The sequence below is a fragment of the Lycium barbarum genome, chromosome 7 (assembly GCF_019175385.1).
Source record: "Lycium barbarum isolate Lr01 chromosome 7, ASM1917538v2, whole genome shotgun sequence".
Lineage (NCBI taxonomy): Eukaryota > Viridiplantae > Streptophyta > Magnoliopsida > Solanales > Solanaceae > Lycium > Lycium barbarum.
In genome coordinates, this window is record NC_083343.1 from 2,470,430 (window position 1) to 2,490,299 (window position 19,870).

General features: G+C 33.3%; 2 protein-coding genes and 1 pseudogene across 4 annotated transcripts; 1 reads left to right on the forward strand and 2 right to left on the reverse strand.

Moving 5' to 3' along the window:
• The first annotated feature begins 2,807 nt into the window (after positions 1-2,807).
• On the forward strand, positions 2,808-8,477 carry LOC132602896 (cytochrome P450 CYP72A219-like). Of its 2 annotated transcripts, XM_060315699.1 has the most exons (5): positions 2,808-3,154; positions 4,709-4,926; positions 5,533-5,774; positions 6,545-6,929; positions 7,662-8,477. In XM_060315699.1, exons 1-5 carry the CDS (start codon positions 2,875-2,877, stop codon positions 8,124-8,126), a joined length of 1,590 nt encoding a protein of 529 aa, XP_060171682.1. In that variant the 5' UTR covers positions 2,808-2,874; the 3' UTR covers positions 8,127-8,477. The 2 variants fall into 2 exon arrangements, with proteins under 2 accessions (XP_060171682.1, XP_060171683.1); XM_060315700.1 differs by lacking the exon at positions 4,709-4,926 and having other exon boundaries at positions 3,016-3,154.
• A 779-nt stretch (positions 8,478-9,256) lies between these two features.
• Positions 9,257-15,267, reverse strand: LOC132602897 (eukaryotic peptide chain release factor subunit 1-3-like). 2 transcript variants are annotated; one of them, XM_060315701.1, is made up of 5 exons: positions 15,112-15,267; positions 10,516-11,972; positions 10,154-10,342; positions 9,752-9,943; positions 9,257-9,578 (listed from the first exon to the last, which is right to left on the reverse strand). In XM_060315701.1, the coding sequence occupies exon 2, from the start codon at positions 11,956-11,958 to the stop codon at positions 10,639-10,641; it is 1,320 nt and encodes a 439-aa protein (XP_060171684.1). In that variant the 5' UTR covers positions 11,959-11,972; positions 15,112-15,267; the 3' UTR covers positions 9,257-9,578; positions 9,752-9,943; positions 10,154-10,342; positions 10,516-10,638. The 2 variants fall into 2 exon arrangements, with proteins under 2 accessions (XP_060171684.1, XP_060171685.1); XM_060315702.1 differs by having other exon boundaries at positions 10,109-10,342.
• A 2,087-nt stretch (positions 15,268-17,354) lies between these two features.
• On the reverse strand, positions 17,355-18,499 carry LOC132602755 (eukaryotic peptide chain release factor subunit 1-3-like; annotated as a pseudogene).
• Positions 18,500-19,870: the final 1,371 nt, after the last annotated feature.

The window sequence follows — 19,870 nt, forward strand, 5'->3', positions numbered from 1 at the left end:
TCCATTGAGCTATTATGCTTTGCTATTTATCATGACAATTGAAGATTCGGAAAAGGGCCAAAAATACCCCTAACGTTTGATTTGTTTATTTGTGTAACCTATCAGTTTATAGAAGCTCCCAACGCTATTTTCAGTTTCAAATATATATTTGGACAAGAAAAAGGTCCAAATATGTCATCGCACCATCGGTGGAACCATGGTGAGGTACATACTAATCTTTTTAGTTGTTTAGGGTATATGTACATTTTCAATTGCTCAGGAGTATGTTTCAAATTATGCAAGGGGTATATTTTTACTTTTTCAATTACTCATCAGTCATCAGTGCATTTGCTATTGAAAGAGTGGGAGTTGCTATGAGCCTGTTTGGATGGGCTTATGCCTATAAGCTGTTTTTATAGCTTATAAGCTAAAAAAAATAAGTGGGGGTAGTCTAACTTATTTTTTTGGGCTTATAAGCTGTTTTCAGCTTATAAGCTGCTTTAGATAAGCTAAGTCAAATGAATCCAATTATTTTTTTGAGCTTATTTTAAGCACAAAATGACTTTAAGCTTGCTAGTCAAACACTCAAAAAAGCTAAAAACAGCTTATAAGCAACTTATAAGCCAATCCAAACGAGCTCTATATGTTTTCTTGAATTTGAATTTTTCCTCATGTGCATACCCATTTTAGCTTTTCTTTTAACATTGCTATGTCATTGAAATGATTATATATATTTTTTAACTTTTTAATTGTACTCCTATTTCATTGTTTTCGATATAGACCATGCTACCCGACTTAAGATCAAACACATGTTTTAGATTAAATAAATGCTACACATCTAGCTTTTACTACGAAGAACTAAACATAAATATAAATTTCGTTGATTATTATTAATAATTAATAATCGTTATATAATGCGTTTGCAAAAATGCTAAATAAATAAATGTGATAAACAACCCGTTCCTTTTATGCTAAGGAAGTAAATGTTAAGCCAAAGCTTGTAACCCGTTCCTTTTATGCTAAGGAAGTTAATGTTAGGCAAAGCTTGTGGTAGGATGAATGTGTTCTTTATTCTTAATTAAAGGTCTTGAATTCGAGTTTTGGGTACAGAAAAAATTCCTCGTAGGGAGCGTTTTCTTCTTTAATGAATTTTATGTGCACATAAATCTGAATTAGTCGAACTCAATGCAGGTACTGGACATCCGATGGGAAAAAAAGAAAGTAAACGTTAAGTAATTCACTTTAAGTGATCGACAAACCTTGTTACAAATGTCCGGTGGAATCATAGGTTTAGTTATTGCGTTTTCGTCATGCATGATGTCTTCTTGTTTGGTACAATTTTTTAATTTAATTGTAAGGAAAAATGGTACTTCTAAGTAATTTACAATGACAACACATCCAGATAACTTTTTCTCTTTCTACTTACGGTCATATTTTTGTTCGGATTAAGAAAAAAAAAAGTTAAGACTTTGACTTCTTGTGAGACTAAAGATTTGAATTTCCTTAAGATGCTAACTTAACAACTAAGATTGATCGATGCGTTTTAGGTGGCATTTGGTTAAATTTTTTTAGAAAATAGTATCATTTGTACAAAAAAAAAAAAAAAAATTAAAAATTTTAAGGTGCGTTTCAAAGTATGTTGTCAGCACGATAAGTATTTCTTTATTTTTAATAAGAAATTTTGGATTTAAGTTTTGAGAATTAAATCGTAGGGAGGGCCTTACCCCCAAGTGAGACTTTTCAATGAATTCGAATTAATCTTGTCCCAAAATATATATTAATACTGATTTTAGAGTCTCAATTAATTTGAATTTGCATTGGGTCTAAAGTCCGATAAAAGGAGAGTAACTCTCAATCAATTTTTTTGTACTCTCAAATCGAACCCAAAACTTTTAAGTAAGAGTAGACGGATCATATCCAACCAGCAATGCCCCACAACTCTTGGTGGTCCACTTTATTTCCCCTCCTTCCCCCCCCCCCCCCCAACCCCAAACCCCCAAACTAAATTATTGTTCTAGTCAACCTTGGAGTATATATAAACAAGAAAATATGTACTTGTCAACCAACAGTACAAGACAACTTGGTTAAGTAAAAGAAGAAACTTCTCATTTCCTGCGATGTGTATTCATTGATCGGTCATAAATCATTAATATCTTTATTGCACTGATTTTGACATTAGGGCGTGTTTGGCATGATGGAGTAATTTAAAAAAAATGTTTCTTCAAAAGATAAACTTATTTTTTTGGTAAAACATACTTTTCAATATACGATTAGAAAGTAAAAAATATTTTAGGAAAATACATTTATGAAAGACTGATAATAATATTAGCAAACTGGACTGTGTCGAGATGAAATTTTTGAGTATTAAATATTTATAATGATATTTAAGTGTTGGTTAAAGCAGTGTTATGAAGTTAAAGTTTGAGATAATTATGAAGTAAAATAATTTCCATCTATCAGTGAAGTAAGTGATTTTCTTTTAATGAGAAACAATGTTGCCAACAATATCATAACAAAAAAAAAAAATTCTACGTAATTTATCGCTAATATGGTGTTACATAGCCGTAACTAACCTTAATCATTTGACAATACATCACTAATCCATCATTAAATAAAATTAACAATGAGATTTTGTTGTTTAGAACAAAAGTTGTTTGTCGCTAATATTTTGCTTTTCGCCATATACCCACGAAAAAATGATTTTTTTCTTTTTTTGGAAAAATACTTTTTGATATTCTCAATCAAACCAAACACTCCCTTGATTGTATTATGAAACTTCAGTTGATAAGACGACCCATTCTTCTTCACAACCACTATATATTGGATTACATGTCAAAGAGTACTAGGACACTATAAAAGAAAGCTCCATACTAGAAACATTATTTAAAAAAAAAAATGGTGCAGATAAATAGCAAAGTTGCTGTTTCGTTGGTGGTTGTGATAATTATTCTGAGATGGGTATGGAAATTCTTGAATTGGGTGTGGATTCATCCAAAAAAAATGGAAAAAAGACTCAAAAGGGAAGGTTTCAAAGGAAGTTCTTATAAGCTTTTACTTGGAGATATGAAGGAGATTAATACAATGGTTGAAGAAGCAAAATCTAAGCCTATTAACTTCACTAATGACTATGTGTCTAGAGTTTTGCCTCACTTCACCAAGTTGATGATGCAATATGGTATGTAATATGTTATTCTTTCCGTTTTAATTTATATGACATAATTTGATTGGATATATATATACCTCGAATTTAGGTAACCAATTGAATTTGTAAGTGAGGTATAGGATATGTGGATGAACTTTAATCTATTTTGGGTTTATAGGAAATAATTATAGATTTGCGTGTTATAGCATATGTATGTGAACATATGCGTTAGTGATTCGAATCAAGATACAAATGTTTATGATTAAGCCAACTATATTAGAAGAATAAGCATAAAATGCCATTGATCCGGACCAAAGGAGAGAGAGCTTCAATATATAATTTTTATTACCTTGTTTTTGATCTTGGAAAAACTAACCCTTAAAAGTAGGGAAATGCCTCCTATTTATAGTTTTGCCTTATGGGCCTTGCATCCAACATAAAACCTTTCTTAGAATAAAGTAAACCCTAAAAGGATAAGATTGGGCTGTACGGTCTAACACCGGTACGGTTGTCAGTACAATGTGACAGAACGATGTTGACGCGTGGCGATTTTAGAACTGATTAACCGGACTAATGGCCACGATCAACTTGGTCATGCTGAAACTGGACCAACGACCACGATCAACTCGGTCATGCTGAAACCGGACTGGCTGTGATGCGGAGTTTGGTCCGGTGATACCAGACCAAACAAATTCGCTTCACTTTTCTCAGGTCAACCGTAGCCGGTGCAATATCACCAGTTCTAAGGGAAGACTCGGTGATCATGCCTGTCTCTTCTTATCTCCGGTCCCCGGTCTCACCGGTCTTGCTTATATCCGGTTTTTACCGTATACAATATATATATATATATATATATATATATATATATATATATATATATATATATATATATATTGATTTGACTCTCCAAAACTATTGTTGTGTCCGTGTCAGTTCTTTCAAGCATGTATTACTCTTGGAGGATCCGACACACATTCATCGACATTTTTGAAGAGTCCGGATAATACAGAACACGAAGTTTAAGAAAGAAATAAAGAATTTCGAAACTTATGATCTTTAACATGTCATGCCATAACATGTATATGGAGAAAAGACTGGAAATATGAAAAGACCTTATTGTGGGCACTGCTACAAGGAATTTTTACAGTATCAATTTAATTAACTGATTATGCCATGCTTTTATCTATTTTCGAGGTTATCATATCAGGATTTGATATAAAAATTATTGGTTCGAGTCACCTTAACCTGATAGAGTAAGAAGAAAGCTACGCGGTTAGTCTATATAACTTAAACTCTTTCAAGTTTGAAGTTTTATGCACTTGCAGTATATAAAACATTTACACAATACGGTAAATACACGTAAATCTCTAAAATAAGCTTTAATGATAATCTGATAAAAATAGTACTGTAACTAACATGCTATCACAAGTTAAACTACATTGATAGAATAAAATATTTTTACACTTAATGTGTCTTAGATATAAAATAGAGCTCAGTTTAATTCTTGCATCTCTTTAACATCCTTAGAAGATGTTATTAGTGTGAGATATGTGTCTTCTCTAATCTTAGCTGGTTCATATCTTGTAGGTAAGAATTGTTTTATGTGGTTGGGGCCAAAACCAACAATGTTCATCACAGACCCTGAATTAATAAGGGAAATTTTATCAAAAAGTTACATTTACCAGAAGATTCAAAGCAGTCCAATCACTAGGTTGCTAGCACAAGGACTAGCAAGTTATGAAACAGAGAAGTGGGCTAAGCATAGAAGAATTATCAACCCTGCATTTCACCTTGACAAATTGAAGGTATAGCTTTACCATACTAAATTTGATAAGTATACTTTTGTCCTTAATCAGAGGTTTTTGGGTCGAGTCCTGGTACGAAGTCGCCTTTGTTAGTGTTAGTGAGTACATTATCTCCTAAATGTGAAATTTTCCGGAACGAATCCAGATTTAGTTGGGTCCTAATACAGATACCGGACATCGGGTGGAAAATCAAAAAATTATATCCTATTTTTTATTGAAGTTTTCACTTAATGTTCGACACCCGCTTTAGGGTCGGATTAATCGGGATTCACATCGGGAAGTCCCATTTTAAGGGTAAACCGCACCCTACCAAAGGCGACTCCATTTATAGGAGGCTCGAATCCGAAATCTCCGATAATAGATGCTATCACACATACAATCCTACTCAATTCAATGAAATTGTTTGATCTTAAGGGATTCTGTTATAATTTTGCACTTAAAGATTTATTTCTTGGTTTCATCTTGTCATTAATGACTTGACTACTTTTGGATAATAATAGATAAGAGTGGAATAATACATAGAATTGGATACTTGTATCTTTCGATCCAAGTCTCTTATATTGAGTCTTAATAACCATGATTAATTGAACTTTTTTGTGTATATAGCATATGCTACCAGCATTCTACTTGAGTTGTTGTGACATGCTCAGCAAATGGGGAAATATAGTTTCATCAGAGGGATCAGAGATAGATGTGTGGCCATTTTTGGAAACTTTGACAAGTGATGCAATTTCAAGAACTGCCTTTGGTAGTAACTATGAAGAAGGGAGGCAAATATTTGAGCTTCAAAAAGAACTAGCTGATTTAATTTTACAAGCAGCAAGGTGGCTTTATGTCCCTGGATGGAGGTAAATTTGGACTTACAAATTATATACTATACAACAACAATAATAACAATGCTTCAACCCCAAATAAGTTATGGTCGCTATATGAATGCTAACTTCTTCATTTAAGCTCATTTCATATAATCATACTGCTATATATACCAATAAAAAATAGTTTGTGACTTTACTGATATAATGAGTAAAATCAGCCTCTTGCAGAAATGCAAGGTAAGGCTGCGTACAATAGACTCTCGTGGTCCGGCCCTTCTCCGGACCCCGCGCATCGCGGGAGCTTAGTGCACCGGGCTGCCCTTTTAATGAGTAAAATCAGCGGTGACTAAACTTTATCTATGATAGCAGTAACGTCAGAAGATCATTTTCTTGTCACGTTAAATTGATTGAACTATGTTTGAATTGCTTAAAAGATACAGACGATCGGAAGGTCAAATTTCCAGCTCAAAAACATACAAACGACAGAAAATAAACAGTTCATCATGTAAAATTTTTGATTGCATATATTTTATGACAAGAACAAAAATTAAATGAAACCACAAAAAAAAGGGAGAAAAAGGATTGACCGACGCCATATATTTGGCATTTCGGTTTTTGTATTTTCCGAGCAATTCACGAATAGAGAGAAGATAGTTTTGTGACTAGACTGTTAGATATTGAGTAAAACTCCATTGTTTTAATATGCCAAATAATAGTTTCATGACTTTATAACTATATTATATTTAATTTAATGATCATACGTGAATTTAACCCTTTATACTTGGTATATGCTTTATCAATAGGTTTGTGCCAACAAAAAGGAACAAGAGGATGAAGCAAATTGCAAATGAAGTAAGATCATTAATGTTAGGAATTATCAACAAAAGAATAAGGGAAATGAAGGAAGGAGAAGCTACAAAAGATGACTTATTAGGTATATTATTGGACTCAAATTTCAAAGAAATACAAATGCATGAAAACAAGAACTTTGGTATGACAATTGATGAGGTGGTTGAAGAATGCAAATTGTTTTATTTTGCCGGTCAAGAGACTATTTCAGTATTACTTGTTTGGACTTTGATTTTATTGAGTAAGCATTTGGATTGGCAAGAAAAAGCTAGACAAGAGGTTCATCAAGTATTTGGGAGTAACAAACCTGACTATGACTCATTGAATCAATTGAAAGTTGTAAGTACAAATTCTGGTTATTCAAAATTTGAGTTGTGTTTTATACAACGAAAGTCATTTTCCAGGAAAATGCTCTTTGTGATTAGAAGGTCAATTTCCTGCTGAAGTCAGTTACCTTGGAAGACATTTCTCCATCAAAACAAAGAAAATGACTTTTGGGCGCCAATCATTTTTCTTCGATTATCTTAGACTTCTATTACCTGCCCCAACTAACACTTAAAAACTTTTTAAATCAAAATATTCACCAAGAAACTTTTCGATATGAAGGGGAGTCTTGGAGCGACCGTAAAGTTGTCTTTATTGTAACTGATATGTAATGGGTTCAAGTCGGTGTTATCTGATGCTTGTGTCAGTGTAAGTTGCCTACATTACCCCTCTTTTGGGGTGTAGCTCTTCCCTAGACCCTGCATGAATGCGAAATGCTTCATGTACCGAGGTACCCTTTTTAAAAGCTTTTCAATATGCTAATATTAATCGATCATATATTTTTTCAGAAAATGTTTTTCACTCACCAACAAAAATACTTGAAAACATTTTGCACGAAAAAAAATACTTTTCAAGAAAAACATATTACAGTATATATACCAAACACACTCTTTTCTTCAAAAAATATTTTTCACTCGCCACTCAACACCGAAAAATATTCGCTATTGAGAACATTTTCTATGGATGACTTCTGTCGTACCAAACAGCTGACATTTCACTATTTTCACTACTTATTTCTTTCAACAGGTAACAATGATATTCAATGAGGTTCTAAGGTTATATCCACCAGCGGTTATGATTGGTAGAAGGGTACTCAAGCAGACCAAATTAGGAAACTTGTCACTGCCTGAAGGGATGTTACTAATGTTACCAGCAATTTATTTGCAACATGACAATGAAATATGGGGTGATGATGCAAAAGAGTTCAATCCAGAGAGGTTTAGTGAAGGAATTAATAAAGCAACAAAGGGTAAATTTGCATATTTTCCATTTAGTTGGGGACCAAGAATATGCATTGGACAAACTTTTGCTATGTTAGAGGCAAAAATGGCACTTGCAATGATTCTACAACACTATGCTTTTGAGCTCTCTCCATCTTATGCACATGCTCCTCATACAGTTATCACTCTTCAACCTCAACATGGTGCTCCATTGATTTTGCGCAAGTTGGACGGTGGATCACATCAGAATTCCGAAATTAAGCATGCTTGAGCGAAAAAAATATTAAGAAGTGCGGCTCCTAGGAAGTTCGTGTTGTGTCCCTCCTTCAGCTCGTCCCAACTCATTTAGGATTGAGGCATAGTTATTATAGTTGTTAAGCGTACTTGGACGAAGACCATACTAGCATGACCAACCCCTAGAGAATCCTTGTGTTGCATTCTTCCTTCAGCCGGCTCCAACTTATTCGAGATTGAGGCATAGTTATCGTAATGGATTTGTTATATCTACTCTGGATACTATGTTTTCTTTTATTGTAGAACTTCTGTGTTTCCTTGTACTTCGAGAGATCCATCACCTATTTTTATTTCTTTGGTTACTATAAAGTATACTTCCTCTTAATTATGTGATGGTGTTTTATAAGGAAAAAAAAAAGATTTTCAAAACTTGTGACATAAAATGTGTCACATTTCACGGAATATTCAAGATTCCAACTTCATGATTTTTTTTTTAACCACTAAGCCCGTTGCACTTGTGAGATTATCGATTTAGAATCTAATATTTGTTGAAAAATTCATTCATACATCTGCATCTATTATCCTTGTCAAAATTGTGAGTTCAATTGAACCCATATTGCATCCAACGAAAGCCCACCTATTTGTCAACTGCAATAAAAATTAGCTTACGAACATGTCAAGTCTACCAAATTAGACAGTTTCTCATGGGCATAATATATCCTAGAGCTTTTAATAATCAAGTGATCATTAAACTAAAACCAGTGCATCCAAAGATACATAGATACTGTAGTATATTGCCCAAGTAATCAATATTATATCCCAATGATACTCAAAACTGGTATTGGTCAATATCAAGAATAAGTAAGTCACAAAATCTCATAACATGAATTTCACAAACATTACAAAATACTTCAGCGAAACTGGCCATTGTCGAACAGTCCAAACTCAAAACAGACACTATTCATGAGCCATAAGATTAAAAACAGTCCATTTAAGGAGGAGAGAAAAAAATGTAGCGATATCATAATGCTGATCAAAGCAATCTCAATCATCGACCAATTTAGTACTTGTATCGATCAGACCATGACAACCACTCACACAATCTCACAACATAAGATAGTCACGGAGATCAACATTCTAATGAGTCCAGCCAAAGCATACTGCATATTAGTTCAAAACACCCAACTTCATAGATAATATCATAGTAGTTTTTGTCATAATAAATAGGTCTATCCCACGGCATACCAGTCATATAGTCATTGCCATTACGTAGTACTGACTTCAACATAATCACACTGCACATATCATTTCCTAGATAATATGATGATACTAATAGTACTTAAGCTCCTAACTTCCTAGATAATATGATAGTACTCACGCATTTCACTCTTCCACTGCTACACTGGGGATGCGCCACTTCAGAGATGAATTGCTCAGACAAACGTAAAGAAATTACTAGCTACTTCATTTCTTCATGCAAGTCGTCCAACTAGTAAATCACGAAAAAGAAAAAAATATTAGAAAGGAAATGATGCATACATTTACAATCTTCAAGAGACGTTGCATGCAGAATAAGCTAAGCTGTTCGATCATCAAAGGAGATCTTTACTGCTAAACCAATCAACTTCACATTCAAGAACCAGACTGTCTCTGCCCACTGACCTGAAGAGTTCCGAGTGATTTATCGCTAAGCACATGAGTGGGCAGGTCAGGCACGAGACCGCATGCCAATGCAAGCTTCCTGCTCGACTCCTGAACCGGCATGGCATTTATGAAATAGAAGTGACCTTCATATAGCTCAGACAAACAAGAAGAAATTACTAGAGACTTCATTTGTTCATGCAGGTCATCCATCTAGTAAGCCAGGAAAAAAGAAACGAACATTAGAAAGGAAATGACGCAAATTCCCAATCATCAAGGGACATTGCATGCAAAACGAAAGGAGAAAAAAAAAGACATTGCATGCAAAAGAACTAGGTGGTTCGATCATCAAAAGTTGATCTTTACTGCTAAGCTCACCAATACTTCACATTCAAGGGCAAGACGAAGTCTCCGCTCACTGACCTGAAATGCTCCCAGTAATTTGTCAGTAAGCACATGAACAACCGAATCAGGCTCAAGCCCTCGCACACCAGTGCCAGATCCCTGCTCCGCTCCCGCACTAGCACTTGTGAGATGAAAACAGCCTTCATATTGCTCAGAAAAAGGCGGAGAATTTACTCGCAACTCCGTTTCTTTATGCAGGTCATCCATCTAGTAAACCAGGAAAAAGAAAAGCATATTAGAAATGGAATAAGGGAAATATTTCTAGTCAGTCAGAGATGTTTTGCACACGAAAGAACACAGGTGGTTAGATCATCAAAGTTGGTCTTTACTGCTAAGCTGATCAAAACCTAACATTCAAGAACAAGATGACACTCACTGACCTGCAGATCTCTGAATAATTTTTCACTACGTACATGAGCAGCCGAGTCACGCGAGAGCCCTCGCGCACCAGTGCAGGCTTCCTGCTCCACTCCTGCACTGGTATTTGTGAAGTTTCTTAATTGCTATTCAGAATCTTCATAAAATTCACCGTCGTCAGAAAGCTCATCAAAAGCTCTAATATCAAGCTGGTATCGGAGAATCCCTCCAATGCCACCAAAACCACGGCAAAACTGAGATCCTTCTTGTGATTTGTTGGTAACGAACTCCAGACTACAACCAAACCTCCTGTACTCATTCGCAAACCACTCAAGTAGTGGCAATTTTTCCTGAATCTCTAATTCAGCATTTGTCTCAGGATCACGGAAGTTACTTTGGACAGTGTCTTGCTCCTTGTTCAAGTGCTTGATGATTGTTTCTCCGGTAGTGTTATTTTTCAGCACATACCTGTTCATGTCCAGATTTTCCCACACAATAAGGGTCTCAATAGCACCCATTTCCAGAGCTTTCATGGTATCATCAACACCAAAAACATATTTTCCAGTGTCCTGACTGATCTCCTCAAAATACTTGCCTATCAATTTCTTCTCTTGTATAAATTTCACGTTGGCCAAGATCTCAGCAGACAGTTCAATTGCTTGGTTGAAACCGTTTTCCCCTCCATAAGAAACATCAGCCACATTTAAAATTTTTGCCTGAAGACGAGGATCAAACATATCAGACTGGCTAAGCTCCGTCTTAAAGTCAGCTGATCCAGCTAGTATCAAACCCGAGACATTAGGCTGGCTGGTGGCAGGATTGATATAAAACTGGGTTGCAAGCTCCGCTGTTTTTCTCACATAGTTGTGACGTTTCTCCATCCGAAGACGAGCGAAACGAAGTGCGGACTGTCCTCCTCTTCCATGTTTTTTGGGCAGATCAACACTAAACTTGTGAAGGACCTCCCTGGTATTGCCACTCAATGTCCCAAAAAGTGTCCCATTTCCATCCATCACAATAAACCCAAACTTGTCATCAGATTCCAAAAGTTCATTCAGGGCTTCTGTGTGGAATTTGTTATCACAAAGATATAGAGATGCATTAATGGGCCTGAAGGGCTCAAAATCAATTGTAACCTTCTTCTCTTTCCCATCTTCAGTCATGATTGTTCCGGTATAAAGCACAAGCCCATTTGGTGGAACCTTGTTGTAGAGTTTAAGTCTCTGTTGAGCAGATGTGATTGCACCCAGCACAGATTGACGATTCACTCTACTCTTGATGTTTGATGCAGTTCCGAACTCATCTCCAAGCATCTTAGTGACCCTAGAAACTTGATCCCGTGGAGGCATAATTAGAGAAATCATGCTGGTTCCATTTCCTCGAGCAGCTTCAAGTGCCTTTATAAGTTTCTTGATCTTCCATATCTCGATATTCTTATCGTTATCGTTACCGTGACCGTCAGACATCACTGTCTATCAACCTGTATTTCAAAGTTCCTCAGATTATTAGTGTACACACAAAGAATAAAGTAAAGCTAACACCAAATAAAAAACAAATACCCAATCCATCAAATAAACCAATGACAGCTATTGAGTGCTAAACAAATGATGGGCAGAACCAGTTTTATTGTTTTTCTAACCCCAAATTTTAGGGTACAGTTACAATATCCATTTAGAAGTTAGTATAGGAAATTTCCATGAGCTTTCTAAAACATTCAATTTTCCCCACTGCCACAACCGACATCTACGCTTGTTAAAATCTTCACTACTTCAAAATTTTAACATGGCCAAGAGTATAGTTGCCAATAAATCATTTACAGGGGCAATATATCGCTCTAACGTTAATGGAAACTATATTTGGTCACTGCCTCATTGATTACTGAAATATACATCTCCCTTTTTTATATTCATTTCTCCATTTAATATTAAAAAAAATAGTTAACATCTTACAGTAGTTGATTGTTCAATGAAAAGAATCTTACTACAACTATAACAAAATCTTCTTTCTTCTGTTTCCTTTAAGGGAACACTTTCACTTGCTGCTTTTCGAAAGAATAAATACTAAGCAATATGAAACAGCAAGTGGATTTAATGTTTTACCCAAGAAGACTATCAATCAAACCCAATAAATTACATGCCTTTTTAAAACAAGGATGGAGAATTTCTGTACCAACCTTCCATGAACACTATACTACACATTAAAATACTCAACTTCAACAAATCTCGCCCATATTTTATAATTCACTACAATAAACTCTGTCAAATCCAGCATAGCATGGCGTCAAAATTTCTCTTTGGTACACCCCCACCCCCCAAAAAAAAAAGGTCAACCATATTTCTCTTTGATACCAGATTTTCTGATTAAGCAAATTTCATTAATCATAACTACTTTTCAGTTATAGCGTGTACGACCACTTTCTTAAAAAAAGAAAAAATCCAGTAATTTCTCCAATAAAAGTAATTCACATAAAGTAGTTATATAATAATATCTACTCTAATTCATCAGTTTCAAGGTCTAAACCAAACCAAACCAAACCAAACAAAACGAAAAAAAAAATACACACAATCCATAGATAACATTATAACAACATAAATCGATACAGATACTTCACCTAGTTAGATCAATATACCTCAAATAACCAAAAACTATTTAAAAAAAAATAATAATAAATAAACAAACGGATAAATCATTCATCAGTATGCAAAAAGCACACGCAAAATTTCAGCTTTGAAACAAAAAAATAAAAAATCGGAAAACGAGTTTAGCTAAGCAGCTTAATAAGGTAACTCACATAAAGTAGATTATATAATAATATCTAGTCTAAATCATCTGTTTAATCATCCAAATCAAAAAAATTACACAGAATCCATAGATAACAATATAAATCTATACAGATACTTCACCTAGTTTAGATCGATCATACACCGAAATAACCAAAGACTATTTAAAAAAAGAGAGAAAAAATAAACAAAACGAATAAATCGCTCATCAATATTATGAAATGGAAACACAAAATTTCAGCTTTCAAACCCAAAAAAATGCAAAAAAAACCATTTTAGCGAACATCTTGAAAAAACTAATAAATCGCTCATCAATATTATGAAATGGAAACACAAAATTTCAGCTTTCAAACCCAAAAAAATGCAAAAAAACCCATTTTAGCGGTCATCTTAAAATGTTTTTTTTTGGGGCATTTTTTTTGGGTTTGAAAGCTGAAATTTTGTGTTTCCATTTCATAATATTGATGAGCGATTTATAAACACAAAATTTCAGCTTTCAAACCCAAAAAAATGCAAAAAAACCATTTTAGCAGTCATCTTAAAAAAACTAAGAAATCGCTCATCACTATTATGAAATGGAAACACAAAATTTCAGCTTTCAAACCCAAAAAAATGCAAAAAAAAAACCATTTTAGCGGTCATCTTAAAAAAACTAATAAATCGCTTTTCATCAATATTATGAAATGGAAACACAAAATTTCAGCTTTCAAACCCAAAAAAATTCAGCAAAACCATTTTAGCGAACATCTTAAAAAAACCACCATCAAGTTCTCCAATAATATCTAATTCAAACCATCAGTTTCACAATAATAAACTAGATTAAATCATCAGTATCATAATATAACAACAACAACAACAACAAGCCCAGTATAATCCCACCATGTGGGGTCTGGGGAGGGTAGAGTGTACGCAGACCTAACCCCCACCTTGAAAGGTAGGGCGGTTGTTTCTGAAAGACCCTCGGCTCAAGCAGTATCATAATATAAACTCACAGAATCCATGGATAACAACATAAACTGGTAAAGACAATTCAGCTAGCTAGATCGATCATACACCGAAATAACCAAAAACTATTACATCAAAAAAAAAAAAAAAAAAATAGATCGCTCATCAATATTATGAAAAGGAAAAACAGATTATCAGCTTATCGAAAAACGATTTTAGCGAACATCTTAAAAAAAACTACCACTATCTTCTCCAATAATATCCAATTCAAATCATCAGTTTCATAATAATAATAAACTAGCTTAAATCATCAGTATCATAATACAAACTAAACAAAACGAAAAAAAAATTACGCATAATCCATAAATAACAATATAAATCAATACAGATACTTCACCTAGTTAGATTAATCATACCTCAAACTATAATAAAAACATCATCAATATATGAAAAGTAAATACAAAATTTCAGCTTTCAAACCAAAAAAAATTCAAAATAAACGAATAAATCTATACAAATACTTCACATAGTTTAGATCAATCAACACTCTAAATAACCAAAAACTATAATAAAAACGAAAAAGTTCTAAGCAAAAAAAAAAAAAATCAACAAAATAATAAACAAACAAACGAATAAATCACTCATCAATATATGAAAAGTAAACACAAAATTTCAGCTTTCAAACAAAAAAAATTCAACCAAAAAAAAAAATTAACAAATAAATCAATACAGATACTTCACCTAGTTAGATCAATCAATACTCCAAATAACCAAAAACTACAATTAAAAATAATAATAAACAAAGGAATAAAACAATCATAAGTATGTTAAAAGCAAACACAAAATTTCAGATTTTAAACAAAAAAAATAGTAAAATGATTTTAGCGAACTTACCTTTTCTTAGAGAGAATTTGAGATGAAAATCTGAAGAACAATTGTTGACAGAAAGAAAAGAGTATTACGGCAGTTATGGAATACTCGAGAAAATAGAGGGGCTCTTTTATATATATACTTATTCTATAGGGGCCCACAACGAAAAAAAATACCGACCTCCTCTTTTTCTTTCCCAAAAAAAAAAAAAAAATCGCTCTGACTCAATTTATGTGACATAATTAAAATTTCGAAAGTCGATCACGTCTTTTTTAATTATTGTGATTTTTCAAATATACGTATAATTTTTATTATGAAAAATTTAAATTTTTTATATTCAAATGACCAAAATTTTTCTAACAGGGGAATATCAATTTACTCTACGTCTCCACCAAAGATATTTTATTCTTTTCCTTTTGGCCATCCTAGAAGACTCTACACTTTTTTTTCTTTTTTGTTTCAAATAGAAAATGAACACGTGGCAATCACAAGTCAAGTTGTTTTTGTTGTAACTTTTCTTGATAATTATGTTTTTGGAACAGATGGCGGTGTTTTATTAATGTTTCGAATCTAAGCTTTTATGGCGGCATGTTATGCTTTTTCTTCCATTGCTACTAGGTTGCCACGTATGTGCGCCCGGCCCATATATTTTGGCCTTATGTGTTCATAATTCAAAATAGATGACTCGACGGTCGTTTTGGCCAACTAGACATATCAATAGTCATGATATTAGAGTCAATGTTTCTAACTAAAAAAACTCTAAATGATGTCTTTTTATCTTTTTGTTATACATGAGATATTTTTTAATATAACTAGTATTTGTACCCGCGCGATGCGCGATATATATACAAAAAAAAAAAATTAGCAAATTTTATTGAGTATATTAAAGTATCAAATATGTTAAATTATCACTGTCAAATCTTCAAACTCGATTGTTCACTTGCCGGCTAATTTTTATTTGATATTTTAAAGGGTTTCTTATCAGACTTATAGCTAAAGTTATTCATTTATATTTGAGAAAATTTATACATTGTTGTAAATATTTTTTTATTAATAAACTTCTTAGGCTAATTTTGCTGATCCAATGTAACTTTGATACTTGTCGATAATCTTAATTGATATTAGTTATATTTTTCAGTTTTACTATGTGATTGGAATTCTTTCATTGTTCAATAGTTTATTTTTATTTTATCTGTTAAGAATTTACTTTTCATAATTTCAAACAATTTCTTATATCAAATTCAAATAAATGTTATCCTTCTACATTTTTCTTTCTCTTTTAGTTTCTTACTAATTGTTATTGCTTATGCATTACTTAGTATTTTTGCACTATTATTTGACTTTTAAAAACTTGACACTCAATCTAGTATCATCGCTATTACTTCCTTTTTACTAAATTATAGGTAAAAATAGATTGTCCTTATTGTTGTAATTTAATTATTTTACACTTTTATGTTATTACTCAAAATTCATTTATTGTTACGTTATCAATAATATTTGACAATTCATTTAGTTAGTTTCTTTATATAAAAAGAAAATTCAAAATAAATACCCGTCTATTCTCCTGTTTAATCATTCTTTTCTCTATTATGCTATTTTAATTGCTTTGTCTTATTTTTATTGTACCTATAATTCAAATAATATCATATTTTATTCTAAATAGTAATTTATGAATTACTCGAAAATATAAAACATGTATGTGTATTATTTTGTTTTGAAATCTATATGTCTTTATTAATTACTTTTTTGTATTACGTGCTAATGTTTTAATTTTAATAGCTGAAATTATGTCCATGAAAAGAAAATAATAAAATGGCTTAATCTTAACTTGCGACTTGACTATTTATTCTTTATCACTATTTCACTTTTAGTATAATACATATAGCTAAACATGAATAGATATATAATTTTTCACTCTTGATATAAGTTTATTCTATTTCTGGAAATTCTTTTATTGTTTAAATTTATCAATAATGTTTTAAAATATTGATTATTTCTTTTCTTTTGTTCTCTGAACTAATGCAAACTACAAAGATCCTCACACTATCTATATATTATTTTCATTTTTAAATATCTTTTAATCTTTTATTTTATGTATTGAGACTTATTACATTATCTTATTATGATGCTCATTAATTTCGTCGAAATACTGGCATATGAATGATATTGCACACAAAAGAAGTTGGTCTTTACTGCTAAGCTGATCAAAAATCACAAAAAATAAATAAAGACAATGTCTCTACATACCTGACAAGCTCCCGGTAATTTTCCGCTAAGCACATCCGCACTCCCATGTGTAATCGTGTTGGTTGCCTGCTCCACCCCTAAACTGGCTTTTGTGAAGTTGGATGACTGCTATTCAGAATCTTCATAAACTTCATCATCATCAGAAAGGTCATCGAAATTCCGAATATCAAGCTTGTAGCGAAGAATCGCTCCAAAGCCACCAAAACCACGACAAAACTGAGATCCTTCTGGTGATTTGTTAGTGACAAACTCCAGACTACAACCAAACTTTTTATACTCAATAGATAACCACTCCAATAAAGGCATTTTATCTTTAATCTCTAATTCCGCGTTTGTAACAAGGGCGCGAAAATTACTCTGGTCAGATTCTTGCTCCTTATTTAAGTGCTTGATGATTGTTTCTCCGGAATTGTTATTTTTCAACACGTACCTAGTAATGTCGAGATTTTCCCAAACAATAAGTGTCTCAACAACACCCGTTCCGAGAACTTTCAAGGTATCATCGAGCACGACAACATACTTCCCGTTGTCCTGACTGATCTCCTCGAAATACTTCCCTATGATATTAATCTCTTGCATGAATTTCACATTGCCTAAATTCTCAGCAGACAACTTAATTGCTTGATTAAAACCATCTTCCCCTTCATTAGAAACATCGACAAACTTTAATATTTTGCCCTTAAGACGATGATCGAACATGCTAGACTGGCTAAGCTCCGTCTTAAAATCAGCTGATCCCGCTAATATCAGCCCAGTAACATTGGGCTGGTTGGTAGCGGGATTAATATAGAATTGGGTTGCAAGCTCGGCGGTTTTCCTCAAATAATTGTGTCGTTTCTCCATTCTAAGACGAGCAAAACGGACCGATAATTGTCCTCCCCGTCCATGTTTTTTTGGCAACTCAACTCTGAACCTGTGAATGATGTTTCGGGAACTTCCACTCAACGTCCCGAAAAGCGTTCCATTCCCATCCATAACAATAAACCCAAACTTATCATCAGACTCCAAAAGCTCATTCAATGGTTCTGTATGGAACTTGTTATCACAAAGATACAAAGATGCATTAATAGGGGCCTAAAAGGCTCTAAATCAAATGCAACCTTTTTTTCTTTCCCGTGTAGAGCACGAGCCCGTTTGGTGGGACAGTGTTATAGAGTTTAAGGTTCAATCAAACCTCCTTGAAAATCACAATGTACATTTAAGGTCAATAATTCTTTCACTTATGTGTATATAATAGATGATCAACATCCTTTGCGGAAAATTTTGCACACGTGAGAAAGTAAGACAAAAATCACAAAACGAGAGAAAGAAGAACTTGTCATAGAATTTTTAGGGAAAGGGTATTTATACGTTAGTATTTACTGGGTCCCACACAAAAAAAATACGTAACCGACTTTAACTTGCCCAAAGTTTTTTTTTTTTTCCATATATTTTTCCCCTTTCTAAATTTTATTAGGTACTATGTTGGACAGTTATAAATAATTAATTTGTGAAGTTTCATTCCTTATATGGTTAGGTTTAATAAATGGAAGTTTCCTGGTTGGAGGGAAATTATAGACTATCTTGGTTTAATAATTTAGAGACTTTATTTAAATTAGAAATATTTGTTGCATAAAAATTAATGTAAGAGAACGGTTGTTTATGGAAATACGTATAGAGTGAATAATTCTTTATACTATCCTATTTTATCTGAAATCCACTTGTTCGACTAGTGCAAATTCATGCCGCTTAAGACCCACTAGATTTAAAAGTCTCGACCAGAATTTTTGGGTAAAATTAAAAAGTAGTCAGTTTCCGAACTTTTAATTGAAAAATAGCCACAAATTCAAAAACTTTTAAAAATAATTAATTTGGAATCAATGATAGTGTCATGGATCTTTCACTTGTTTAAGTTTCAAATCCATGACAATGTCAGGTTGTTTCTGCATCAAAAGTGGCTACTTTTCAAGCGCTGCCTATATCTCAAAAACCGGTCCGGTAGTTGCTAGCCGTACAATTTATACGGGATTTTCTTCATATATTCTCAGGGCTCGAGGTCGAGATCTCTGGTTAAGAGCGAGCAGTTATGACAAGTGAATTATTGTTGAACTCTAGAAAAAATTGAATACATGAGATTCTTGGATCAGTTTTCAGTGTTGGATTGGATAGAGAAGTATGTCACGTACAAGGACAAAGCTACAGGAGCGGAAGGGCTTCATTCGAACGTGTAAAAAGGTTCAATCAAACCTCCTTGAAAATCACAATGTACATTTAAGGTCAATAATTCTTTCACTTATGTGTATATAATAGATGATCAACATCCTTTGCGGAAAATTTTGCCTCCGCCACTAGTAACATACGATAGCGACAATAAACTTGATGTGAACTTTATTAGTATTAAACGTTGACAACACTAACAAGTTGACAACACTAACAACTGCTGTTCCACGGCTTGAAATCCATGACCTCCTGACCACACGGCGACAACTCTTACTGTGATTATGAACAGAAGTAAATTTATAATTCAATGTACAACAAGACTAATGTTACAAATGAA